Genomic DNA, 14,015 nt, shown 5'->3' with positions numbered 1-14,015 from the left:
GTAATTATTTTATGAGAAATATTCTGGATTCAGAAATGATTTTAAACTAATTATATATAAATAATTATAAATATTTTGGGGCTGGCCCGGTGGCGCACTGCTACAGTGCGCAGCTTGGTAGTGCGGAGGTGCTCCCGCCGAGGGTTCGGATCCCACATACAGACCGGTTCCCGCTCACTGGCTGAGCGAGGTGCGGGCGCAACACCGAGGGTTGCGATCCCGTTGCTGGTCCCGGTCCGGTACGGGCGCGACACTGAGGGTTGCGATCTGTTGCCGGTCACGAAAAAAGACAAAAAGGAAAAAAAAAAAAAAGTAACCATGTGAGATGATGGAAACGTTAATTAGCTGGATTGTAGTAATCATTTCACAATGTATACATATATCAAAACATCACCTTAAATATATACAATTTTTATTTGTCAATTATACCTCGATAAGGCTGGAGAGATAAAGAACAATTTTGCCAGGGTAAATTTGTCATACAAAATGTCTTGACCACAGGTGACAGCTGTAAATAGGATGGAGACTTTCAGCTTTGTTTTTTGTGATGTCAACATTAATGTGTAAAGAATCTTCTGGTCTTTCTTAGCATTAGCAGGGAGACTTTTCCTTTTTTCCTACCTGCTGCCCTCCTGAGTTCTGCAGAAATGTGGTACCTCCTGACAAGTGCAGGATGCAGTGAAAGTGCCCAGATTTTCCCTTCTCTGACAATGTTTCTGGTGATTAGTTAAAGACCTGAAAGTCCAGAGAGAGGTGTCTCGGTGTCCTTGAGAGAAAGCAAGGATCTCCATAATGAGAGTGGACATCTGAAGAAGTCCTGGGGGCGTTTGCAGCTGGAACTAGGTTAAATCTACCATACAGACCAACTAAAGTTCTACCCAAGAGCTGATGCTTAGGCTTAAGTTCAATCTTCCTGAATGTCAAGGTTTACAATGTGAGGGGGTTAACCAAACATTTAAGCACAGTTGCATATGGTAATATTATATACAGCAAAATTGGCCACTGATTTACCTGTCCTATCAGTGTTAAGAAACAGAACTATAATTTTCACTGTAAAATTTGTCGTCATTGTCCTTGTGCTTTTTGGAGAAGTCATCATCACCACCCTCATCATTGCTATTACTTGTATATTACAGGTCTCTTTTACTGACACAAAGATGCAGGCCTTTTAAAGGAACATGTCTTTTAGTTTAGTGTTTCAAAATCCTTTGGGTTCTATTTTCCCTTCACTAGGTATTAACTCGTGATTAACAATGTGCCTATATAGCATTTAAAAACACTGAATAATAGGCACTTCTGTTTATACCAAAGGCCTATTAAATTTTAATTTAGATATACACTGTTAACCTTCTAATATATAAATAAAATACCTTCCCTAAAGAGAAAAAGTAAATCTCGTTGAGCTCCCTTGGTGAATATTTTGTATATCTTGAAAACAGAGATAGGAAGATCTTGCAAATGAGAGTACTGGGGGGATTCAGAGAGAGGTATTCATTCATTCATTTAATAAATATTTATTGAGCATCTGTTATATGCTAGACAGGGTGCTAGGTGCTGGGTATGCAGCAATGAATAAGAAAGAATAATGATATCTCTGTAGATCTTGGTTTTTCCATTCTCTGAAATAAATGTATTCATTTTTGATGCTTATATATCACTTTGAGATGATGATAATGCTCAGTGACTTTTAAAAATAATGCTAATTCAATTCAGATTCCACACACAGTTTGAGAACCTGCTGAGGGCTCCTGTGACAGTTTTACATGTGGTTATGCCATTTGATTTAATAAGAACAGCACCTTATATCTGCTCAGCCTCTCAGAACATCCTGTGAGAAGGAAGGCAGGGATTTACAAGTTGTTAATGAAAACAGAAGGCTCAGAGAGGTCAAATGAGTTGTCTACGGTATCACACTGGTTAGTGGAGAGAAGGCCAGCACCCATTACCATCGCAATGAAAATATTTTCAGATATATTTTTTGCTATTGTAGGCTGACATTCTGTGTTTAGAAACTCTTAAAAACTGTTCTCAGAACATATGGAATGCCCTCTGATATATATCAGGGTCTCCATTTTAGTCTTTCCTCAGACTTTGTGACAAGTCTCATTTCCTTTTGTAGCTATTTTATGTATATAGGAAGGGTCATTATTAGTCCCCTGAAGCCATTTTTCATCTGAACTCTTTCTTAAAGATTGTGTTTCCTTTCCTTTCTTTTTTTAAAAAAATTATGACTATCAATGGTCATGACAGAGATAGTTATTTCAAAAGTTCACCACTATCTAAAGACAGAGAAGTTTTTGGAGTTCTGGTCAAGATGTTAGAATACACAGTCCCCAGAGTCACTCTCTCCTGCAAATCAACCAATTTACAACTATAAAAATGTAACATCAGCCAAGCTGGGGCCGCTGGAGCTCAGAGGAAGAGGAGGAGAGACCTATGGAGTTCATGAAGGTGGGAGAAACCACGATGAGAGAAAGAAAAAATTGCTCGGAGCATTTCGGGCCATGGCCGCTTTAAGGCTTGAGCTGCTGAGCACACAGAGCAGGAGCCAGCAGAAGCTGCAGCTGTGCCCTTCAGATGGAGTTACTTGGAGGCGACAGGGGAGAAGAGGGCCTTGGTGGCCCCCAGGACAGCAAGACCACTAATAGGGTTCTCATGGACCCACGCAGGAGCGAGGAGCCAGAACAACTGAAAAACGGGAGCCATTCAGAATCTGGTGAGTCATTGCAAGGGACCAGCGCGGGGCCCGTCCCACGGGAAGTGTTTGGAGCACAGGTGGTGGGGGAGTCGGGCCTACTGGGAGAACACAGGGACACAGCAAGGACAGCCAACCCACCCCCCGGTCAGCACAGGACCATTCAGAGGAGACTGGTCGAGAGGCAGAATTGCATGGGGTGTAGTTTGGTAAAACTCAGGCCCAGTTCAGAGTTTTTACACAACCCAGACCCACCAGGTCTCTGGAGAGCCAGAAGTACCTATAAGGTCAACCATTAAACTCTGAGCTACACAAAAAGCCTTTCCTAGGGAAACATTAGCAAAGCAGCAATTTAGCTCAACCGCACAGCTCAAGTACTGGTTCCCACAGGGCTTGGAGCTGGGGACCAGACCCCACTTCCACAACCAGGCACACCGCACCAGTGCCTTGGGGCCTGCCCAGGGACCTGAGGCCTGGAGAAGGGGACTGGACCCTCCTCTCACAACCAGGCACACTATGCCAGTGCCTTGGGGCCTGCCCGGTGACCTGAGGCATGGAGTTGGGGAGCGGACCCCCCTCCTACAACCAGGCACACCATGTGCCTCAGGGCCTGCTTGGGGACCTGAGGTATGGAGCCAGGGACCAGACACACCCCACAACCAGGCACACCGCCAGTGCCAAGGATCATGCCAAAAATTTCACCTCCTTGTGGGTGGCCCACCACAGCCACCACAATAACCATGGCCGCCGCGAAAGTGGCTAGACACCACAACCACCACGCAGATGGTCCCCCAATCACTGGAGTGCACTGACACAAGAATCACTAGCAGAGATAAAGAAAAGAAGAGGATGTCTCTCTCCACAAAGCCCATTTCAGAGTGACAGAAGAAGCATCTGCTCTATGATAATATTGGGGGACCTGATCACACCTCTCAGCATTGGACAGATCATCTAGGCAACAAATCAACAGAGTAACCATTACTCTTTCAGAAGGAGAGAAGAAATCTAGGGTAGTTAGAGGGGGTAGGTGGGAAGAGAGGGGGATGGGGAGAGATTGGACAAGGGGCTTAAGGAATAATTATGATTTGTAACAATATATAAGCTAGTAATATTGATTTGATCAACATATCTCAGTGTTGAACCCCAAAATATGTATGCTCAATTTTGATTCAATAAATAAAATAAATTTAAAAAATAATAATAAATTAAAAAAAAGACAGAGAAGTTTTTAATCCGGAAACTTCAATGGAAAGCATTTTTGCCAATCTATTTGTTTAGAGACTTTTATATGAAGAAAATGAATTTCAGAATGTTATATAAATGAGTATTTATAGGAAGTAAGTCAGACATGATGCTTCTAAGTCTTAGATCATCATTTTTATCCACATGCGTTTTGTGTTTTTTTACCACCACCCTTTCACAGCCTCCTTCCCACTTGGCATAGACTCTTTCTTACCCTCCTTCAAATCCTAATTATCTTGCAACTCAAATCCCACCTACTCTGTAAAAACCTTTCTCATTGCTCCAAACAGAAGGGCTCTCTCTTGTCTGAATTCATGTAGTAAATCATTTGGCAGTTAAACTGACATTACCTTTTAACGTCTCTTTTACTGTTCGATGTAGTCGTCACTTAAGCCTGTTCTTGTAATTCACTTTTTTTTTTTTTTTTTTTTTTTTTTGTCTTTTTCCGTGTCCGGCAACGGATCGCAACCCTCAGTGTTGCCCCCGTACCGGACCGGGGACCGGCAACGGGATTGCAAACCTCGGCGTTGCTCCCGCGCCTCGCTCAGCCAGTGAGCGGGAACCGGTCCGTATGTGGGATCCGAACCCTCGGGCGGGAGCGCCACCGCGCTTCCCAAGCGGCGCACTATCCAGTGCCCCACCGGGCCAGCCCGTAATTCACTTTTCAAGCCTGTCTTCCCAACTAGCTTGTGAACTCCCTAAGGGAAGGCACTTCCATATCTTTTGCACCTTTGTGGCTGCTCTAGCACCTAGCATAATGGCCTGTACGTAATAGATGCTCAATAAACACTCGTTGTTTTGTTTAGAGTTCCCCCAAAGTGAGTAAGCTCAACAGATTTGGATTGTCTAGAAGTTCCAAAAGTCCATTAATCAACAAATAATGAATAGGCAGCTGCTAAAGTGGCAATCATTGTGTTAGACACCACACAGGGGTAAAATAATGCAAGGCCTAGTGCATTTTTTAGAGGATTTAACAATGTCATGTTCATAGGCATATTAATGCCTATGGACCAGTAACAGTACAGAACAATTGTGTACATATAAACCAACTGAAATTGCATGATGGATGTGAAATAAGCTTCTTCATGACCAGGAAAATGTTTTGTTGATCTCTGTTCCCTCAGCACCTAGCAGGGGCCCAGAGTAGGCCCTCGGAAGGTGTTCGACCAATAAACATGTCAGCCCCTCCTCAACTGAAAGCCTTCGATAGGTACTTCATGCCCCTTCTAGAACCTACTAGATACTGTCTATTATTGGCCCTGGCTCCGGGACCCATGGGGTTTTGAAATAACTCTTGCTGCTCTTCATTTAAAGGTTGAATCCGTTCACCATAACATGGGGCAGAGCCCCTCCCCTCATCCTCAGGTGGGAAGGACAGATCTCCAACATGGCTACCTTGCAGCTCTGTGTATTCTAGAGCACCATGCATTCTGCATGTGTCTCCAAAGGCCTGGAATCTCCTGATTCCTAGGGTATTGGAGTCTTTGACCTAAGTCCACTGGCAGTAGCGGTTTTGTACCATGTTCTACCATCTCCATTTCCCAGGGACTGGCCCCTTTTTCTTTTATTCCCAAATGACCCTGTGTTCTCCCTGATGTTTCTGATATTTAAATTCTATGTTTCCAAAACTGTTCTCCCATTCTGCTACCCTAGAACCTCATTCTGATCTCCTTATGTCTAGACAGGATTTTCCACATTCTTATCTGGAGTGAATTCACAATTGTGGGCCTGTCTTTGGTGCATCACCAAGGACATTTTATCTACTTTTCCTTGGCTCCCAGTCCCCTTTGCTCCTACCATGCCAGAATGGTAAATTACGGGGGCCCAGCTGGGGCCAGCAGGCAAGATTTTGAAATGGATGTAGTCACCTCAATTTTTTGCCTTTCATGTCTATTGCAAGACATGTGTGTGTGAGTAAGATCAAGTATGTGAAAGTGCTTTGCAAACCATAACATTCTAAACAAAATTGTGATCATTATTCGTATGTTTTCTGATTAGAAATCTTTTTACTTTTGAAAATGCAAATACAGAAAGCACAAAATAGCAATCACCCTCTGTATTAGTTTCCTATTGTTGCTGAAACACATTGCCGAATTTACTGGCTTAAAACAATTCTGTACTTCAGAATCTCACTGGGCTAAAATCAAGATGTGGGCAGGGCTTCATTTCTCCTGGACACTCTAGAGCAGAATCTGTTTCCTTGCCTTTCTGGATTCTAGAGGTCGTCTGCACTCTTTGGCTCATTTTTCCTTCCTCCATCTTCAAAGCCAGCATTGTAGCATCTTCATATTTCTCTCTCTTTATGACCCTCCGGCTTTCCTCTTTAAAAAACCCTGTGATTACATTGGGCTCACCTGGATAATCCATGATAATCTTCCCATCTCAAGATCCTTAACTTAATCACATATACAAAGTCCTTTTGCCATGTTGAGTAACATTCACAAGATTTGGTGATTAGGGAGTGGACATCTTTGGGAGACCATTACTCTGTCTACCACACCCTCAATTTTCCTATCCAGAAATAATGACTTGTAACATCTTAGTGTGTATCTTTAGGTTCTTTTTGCTCTTCATATATGTGCTTTTTCTTTTTATAAAATTATCATATTGCATATATTGTTGGGTTTTTTTGGCAGCTGGCTGGTACAGGGCTCAAACCCTGGACCTTGGTGTTATCAGCACCACACTCCAACCAACTGAGTTGACCGGCCAGCCCAGTGATGTAGCATATACTATTTGTGATCTGCTTTTTACCCTTCCACTAGTCTATAAATAGCTTCCTGTCAAATATTCTTTAAAAACATTAGTTTTAATGTCTTCATAGTATTCAAGTCCATTGACATATCGTTTGTTAAAAAAATTCTGTATTTTGAAATTTAGGCTATTTGAAATGTTTTGCTATTTTTAATAGTATTGTGATTGATATATGTGTACATAAATTTTTGTGATTAATTCCTTGTGGTTAAAAAAATTCTGTATTTTGAAATTTAGGCTATTTGAAATGTTTTGCTATTTTTAATAGTGTTGTGATTGATATATGTGTACATAAATTTTTGCGATTAATTCCTTGTGATAATTTTTTAAAAAGTGGATTCTTCTTATTATTAAAGTTTAAATCTGCTGATACGGAAAATAAGTACTATGAAAATATTATTGAAATAAATGATTTTTTGAACTGGAAGCTTCCTCAGAAGTCAAGTAAGCTAACCTCCTCATTTCACAGCTGAGAAAACGGAAGACAAGAGAAAGTGATAAGCTCAAGGTAATATAGCAATTTAGAAAAAGAGCTAGATTTGACTCTATGAAACTGCAGCAGACAAAGAGCATTACCAACGGACTTAAAACACAAATTACAGTGTCTGGCATCTAAGTACACAAATGTGGAAGTGGGGCACAGATGTGGCAAAGGAGATGGAAAGGGTGGTTGGGAGATTGGTTACATTAAACCATAAGTAAATTGAGCAAATAAGTAAATTTAATGAGGATAAAGAGACTCAGGTTTCTCACCATTAGAGAAGATATTTATTTTTAAGTGGAAAAGGGGAAGTCTAGAAAGGATCTTGAGTTGTTGGATTGGAATTGGAGATATTGGCAGGAACTCACGGTTTTAAAATATATGTACTGGATAGATAAGGGAAATAGTTATAGATGCAAGCACATATGTATGTATATGTATATGTTATGTGTGTATATATGTGCATATGTGTGTTGTATTTGTGTGTGTTTATAATTGTGTGTATCTATTGTACACATGTATTTCCTAGTTCTGTCCACTGAGAGTTCCCAGAAGCAATGACACACCAGTAGCAATGAGAGCACTGAGAGCCCAGATCCCAATACCCTCCTCCACGAAAGGAACCCGGGCTTCTGGGTTGAGCCTAGCTCTGGGTCAGGGAAAATAGAAAATGAACCTGGAACTTTTCATTTTGCCAGAAAGTAAGACTATGCTCAAAGAATGGTGAAGAAATGTCAAAAGGACATAAGAGCCACACCGGAGGGTCTCCCACTGGCTGAATCCTGGACAATTTGAACATCAAAATAATGAAAGTATCAAAATACAACCCACTAAATAAAATAGAAACCCAGGAGTTCACAAAGATATAAGTACATACATGCATACCTACATAAATAAAAGGGGGAGAAGGAAAACTCTTCCTTGCAGTAGATTGCCAACTAGTAAATGTAGAAAGAATGATGAAAATAGAAAATTACCACTATCATAACTGTAGTTGATTCAAGAGAAAGTTGGCATGGATGCTAAGTTTTGTGGGTGGAATGTGATGCAGAATAAGATACTGAGGGCTCTTGGAATACCTCCTTCCCTATAAGACATTACTAATCAATTACAAAGGAAAAAAAAATAGTGATTTTATGGTGGAGAAACATGTCTGGAAATAAAAAGACAGAAAAGCCACAAATGACAATCTGAGAGAAGATATTTACAACATATATATCAGTCAAAGAATAGGAATATACAAAGAGCTCCTGTAAATCAACATTTGATTATACTCCAGTTTAAAAGGGGCAGAAGACATGATCAGGCAATTGAGAAAAGATATATAAATGGGCCAGCAAACAACATGAAAAGATGTTCATCATCACTAATAATCAAAGAAATGCTGCATAAAACAAGATAACGTTGGGCCAGCCTTGTGGCGTGCTCGGGAGAGCGCGGCGCCGGAGTGCGACGCTCCCGCCGCGGGTTCGGATCCTATATAGGAATGGCCGGTGCGCTCACTGGCTGAGCGCGGTGCGGGCGACACCACACCAAGGGTTGCGATCCCCTTACCGGTCACGAAAAAGACAAAAAAAACAAAAACAAAAACAAAAACAAGATAACGTTTACTTGTTAGACTGGCCAAAATGAGAGGCTTATAATATGCCAGTCTCTTCACTGGCATCACAAAGGCATGCCAATTAGAAAAGAAATCAACATTCTTTCTGAAGTGATATCACTTGCAAAATGGCTAGAGAATATGCCAGTAATTTGCAAATAATCTATTATATACAGAGAAAAACATACTTCCCTTGATAATGCAGAAACACCCTTTGGTGTTACTGAGAACTTCCTCCAATGTTTGATTGACAGTTGTAATACAAATAGCCATATACTCAAGTATTAATGGGAATGGACAAAAAGAACTCGTAATATGATAAAATCAGAGATTCTTTTTGGGTTAGTATTTATCTATCCCATTCATCCAAGTAATGTCTGAGCTCCTTCTCTAAAAGCCTTGGTAACACCATCTAGCATCTGCTAGAATACCTCTATTGTTCATTTGTTCACTCCACAAATATTTACTGAGCACCTACTTTGTGCCCAGGCAGAGGTAAGTGCTGAGAATACAGTGCGGAGCAAAAGGAGACATAGTACAGCTCTTCAGGGAGATAATAAGTTTAAAATTGCAACTGAGATAAACGGTACGAGGGAGAGCTATACAATGATATGAGAACCTAAAACAGGAATTTGACTCTGTCAAGAAGGCCAAGGAAAGGCTTCAGAAAGTGTGGCTTGAGCTGAAATATGATGGATGGGGGTTGGGGGGTGGTGGTGGTTAATAACTAGGATGAAAGAAGAGGCAAGAGCGTTTCAGGTAGAAGGGCAGCATGTGTAAAGGCCCTGTGGCAGAGGGTAGTATCATGACTAGCAGGGACTGAGAGAGGACGTGTGGATGAGCAAGAGAGAAAAAGAGGGTCTCCATAGGGTCAGACAAAGCTGGCCAGGTACATAGGACTTTCTCTCAGAAGCCTGGAAGGGTGGTAAGTCCAGGGAAGGACCAGCATTGCGTTTAGAGAAGATCCCTCTCATTGCCATGTGAAAGTCTACCTGTACCAAACCCAAGTATATAAAAACCACGAGTAAACTATCGCCATAGTTTCATCCTCCCTACTGCCCAAGGGACCGCAGATTTAATCCTTTCTTATGACAAATATGTGGGGAGGGCAGCCTCCCCTGCCTCTCCCCTCACTGCGTCCCTGCCACCCAGCTCTCTGTCTAGGGGGCATTGTTTCTGTCCTCCCTCCACCCTCACCAGGTTTCTGAATGCCCTTTAGTTTGTCCTTTTCTCTCTCAACAGGCAGGCCTGAGAACAGAGTGTAAAAAACCAACGGAGGACCCGGGATGGCAAATGGAAAATGATTATTGAACGAGCTGAAAACTGCCCAAAACATAACCTCTCACTTTGAAACCATCATCTGACAGAAATGGAGAACCGTGTAACTGTGAATAATGAATATAAAACAACTAAAGTATTTTTACAATGCTCAATGGCCGGAGGATATCGAGAGAGGGAGGCTGGGAGGCCATTTCATCCTTCGGACAGAGGTCTGGACACCCAACGCCAAAGGAGGAAAACTGAACATTTAAAAAAATGAGTCCTGTGAAGCAGTTGTGAATTTAAATATAATTTGGGGGTACAAAAAGCAAAGAAAAAAGTTGAAAAGTATTTATCCAGAATATTATACATCAGAGCCACACATATGCACATGAAGAATCTCAGAAATGTAATATTGAATAAATAAATGCATACTGTACAATAATAATATATAGGATGTTATGATCTATAAAATGCTTAAAAACATGCAAAATGAAACTATATATTATTTCTGGGTATATCCATGTGCAATAAGAGTGTAATGATATGGAAGGGAATCAAAACCCCAAATATAAAACAGCTTCCTCCTGTCTTCTGGGAGGAGGAAGGGCCATGCGTTTGGTAAGGAGTACACGGAACTGGAGGTGGCACTGGCACCACATTATTTCTTAAGCTGGTGGGCACACCTGATACGGATTATATTATTATTTAGAACTTTTTATATTTCTGAAATATTTTCCAATACATTTTTTTTGTGGTTCTTTTTGAGACCGGCCGCACTGCGCTCAGCCAGTGAGCACTGTGAGCGCACCGGTCATCCCTATATAGGATCCGAACCTGTGGCGGGAGCACTGCTGCGCTCCCAGCACCGCACTCTCCCGAGTGCGCCACGGGCTTGGCCCTCCAATACATTTTTTAAAGAAAAAATTGATAACCTAATTCGCCAGTGAATTACTGATAAGAACAGTATTAGAATGGCGGGAGCACTGCTGCGCTCCCAGCGCCGCACTCTCCCGAGTGCGCCACGGGCTTGGCCCTCCAATACATTTTTTAAAGAAAAAATTGATAACCTAATTTGCCAGTGAATTACTGATAAGAACAGTATTAGACAAAAGGACTTGTAACTCCTTTCTAGTGACTGATTTTCTGTTTAAGAATAGGCTTCAAACAGGTTCAATCCCTGGATGGCATAAAACAGTTTCACAAAAAGACACAGGCATAGCACTAATGGGCAGAATGGAGGGCCCAGTCAACAGAGCTATGTGGGATGAGTTTCAGTCATTTAAACTCCAACTGCACCTGAGATGACCCTGGTCCCGTATTTCCAGATATAAAGCCTGGTCTCACATGGGTTGGCATGGACTGCATAGATGCTGAATTTATACAATTAGCTCATCAGAGCAGCAGTGAATTTTAGAAGCTCCCTAATATTCCCTGTTGTATGGACGTGGAGGGTATGGAGTGGTTATGTATTTTAGTATTTTATGTGGCATCAGTTTGACTTACCTGCTGTTCCAAGGTGTTTGGATCAATAAAAGTCACCAGATCTATAGAAAAGTAACCAACCACATTTCTCATTTTGCAGGCATTTCCAATCTGGAGGCACAAAGAATTGAGAACTTGGGGATCCACTGAGGTCTGAGGCATGGTGGTACCGGATGAGATGAAGGGGCCTTCGGCATGAAACTGGTCCCCTGTTGACAGCACCTTGATTTCTCCGTTGGGCTCTATCAACATGTCCACCGTCAGATTGGTGATACTGTCTGCAGGTGGGAACGCTTCGATCATGCCCCCTGGTGGGAAAAGCATGAAGTAGGTGAAAAGCCACATTCACACGGTAGTGGGAAGAAAGAGCCTAGGTTTTGGCAGATGCATCTGCCATATCTTGGGAGGCTTTGGGCAAGTAGCTTAAATTCTCTTAACTCCGTTTTCTTCATCTGTAATATGGGCATAATAAAACCTACCTCACCAGATTGTTGTGAATCTTAGAGATACTGTGTCTATAGTACTTAGGCCAATGCTTGGAATATAGTATAGGGCTCCATAAATGGTGGTTTTGATTCTGATCGTAATTGTAAAGACACTGTACAGATCATCAAGTCTATGCCCATTCATTTAATAAACAATAAGCCCAAGGATTATGGTCAAATCCCTCAGGAGGAATTAACTGCCCATGGGCCACAGTTTGTGGCATGATGACTGTGTGCTCTTTCTGTTCAACTTCACTGCTTTTTGAAGGTTTAGCAGGTTTAGGCTTTTAGCAGGCACAGAGAACACTGACCCTCATGTCAGCCAAAGGACTTCTATATAAAACCAGCTGTAAAACATTTTTTAAAATACAGAGCCAGGAGATGCTGCTGCTTGTAAGAACAGGTCTGCTTTCTCCTTGCTGATAATGAGAGCTTTATAATTTACCATATTTTACCTTTTGCTCTGAATACCAAAAATCACAGAGGCAAATCTGATGCTCAACCACAGCAACAATATTTTGCTGCCTAATTTTGTGGGCCAGCTCAGGGGCATCCACAAAAATTGCACAGCACTGATTTTCTGTTCTTAGAACTAACATGTAAATCTTGCTGTATATATTTCTTTTGTAGAAAAAAAATTTAAGTATTATTTTTAAAGAGTTAGATAACTTGATTTAAAAGTAAAAATAACTAAGTGTTCCCTAGACATTGCGTTCTTTGGAACCTGACAGCATTAAGATAAACTTGGCCTATATTTCACAAATTTGCTGGGGCAGGGTGACCAGCGTCCATAGGTACAAGCCACAGGATTTGAGCAGCATATGTGGCTAAGTCCTGAGATTTTAGCAATTGTCATACACATCTGTTACTTCATCCAAAATATTTATAAGTTTGGTCAGAGGTAGCCCTAATGAACACTGAGTTTCAGAAGGAAAACTGATTTTGTAGTGTACACATTCAACCCATAATTTACCTATCTGGTTGGTTTGAGATGTTCTTATCTTCAAATGAGGCCGACTAGTGTGTGCTGTACCTAAATACCCATTGTTAGGAATTTAGCAAGGTAAATGCAACAAAACAACCACAAAATCCACAAAAACAAAACGTCTAGTGAGTCTCTCTGCCTTAGTTAACTTTGTGGCTTCAGCTGTCACCTGTGGCTCAGTCAGGGAATATTTATGCAGGGCCTGCTGTATGCACTGGGCCCAGAGCCAGGTGGAGCCTTTGAAAACATGTGACTTAACAAGAATCAGATTTTTAAATGTGCTAAAATTGTAGGATCTAACTCTGTATCCCCATTTACCACTTATTTGTTGTGTGATTTTGCCCAAGTCACTTCCTATCTCTGAGCCTCAGTTTTTCCATCTATAAAAATAGGTTAATAAAGCTTATTCTGCCTCTCACAAACAAGCATGTTGTTTACAACATGGTTAAGAAAAAAGGACAAAAATGAACAAGAGGTGAAGGTGAAGCCTTAGCTTGTGTTTACACAGCTCAGGTGAGATAGCGGCTGGGAAAAGCCTTTCTAGTCTACAAAACACATGAAAACAAATACTTTAGAGGAAGGTTTTGCAGGTTGACCTTGCAAGATCTGTACACTTCCTAATACCCTGTTTTGGATGGGCCTGGAGATCTTTGTGGTCTTCCCCTCCTAACTTAAAAAATCCCTTATTCTTGACCATTTGTTATGGTAGGTACTTTATTTTCTTTCACTTATGCATGGGGTTGACTTTCTTACTTTGACTTTCTGTCAGTGGATGCATATGGAAATTTGTAGAATCACAGAATTTTAGAGTTGAGAGGACATTGCAAATTATGTAGCACAACCCCCACCCCCCTGCCACAGAATCTTCCCAAAAACCCTATAAGGTGTGTAACTGAGGAAACTGGGCCTCTGAGGCTTTAAGGATCTCACTCAAGGTCATGGATGAGGTCCAGACCCAGGTCATCTGATTCTAAAGCCCGTATCTCAGAAGAAGTCTGTGGTGCAAAAAAAAAAAAAAAAAAAAAAAA

General features: G+C 41.4%; 1 protein-coding gene across 1 annotated transcript in view; it reads right to left on the bottom strand.

Moving 5' to 3' along the window:
• LOC103609717 (IQ domain-containing protein H-like) overlaps positions 1–14,015 on the bottom strand; it is a gene marked incomplete at both ends in the record, with an annotated part of 58,929 nt that overhangs the window by 44,133 nt on the left and 781 nt on the right. The window contains one exon of the mRNA XM_008594009.1: positions 11,539–11,825. Within this exon, the coding sequence (XP_008592231.1) occupies positions 11,539–11,825 (287 nt within the window). The remainder of the gene's footprint in view (positions 1–11,538; positions 11,826–14,015) is intronic.

Source organism: Galeopterus variegatus, unplaced genomic scaffold (genome assembly GCF_000696425.1).
Source record: "Galeopterus variegatus unplaced genomic scaffold, G_variegatus-3.0.2 Scaffold9985, whole genome shotgun sequence".
NCBI classification, from domain to species: Eukaryota; Metazoa; Chordata; class Mammalia; order Dermoptera; family Cynocephalidae; genus Galeopterus; species Galeopterus variegatus.
Note: the sequence above shows the minus strand (reverse complement) of the source record. Positions and strands in the feature narration are given on the sequence as shown.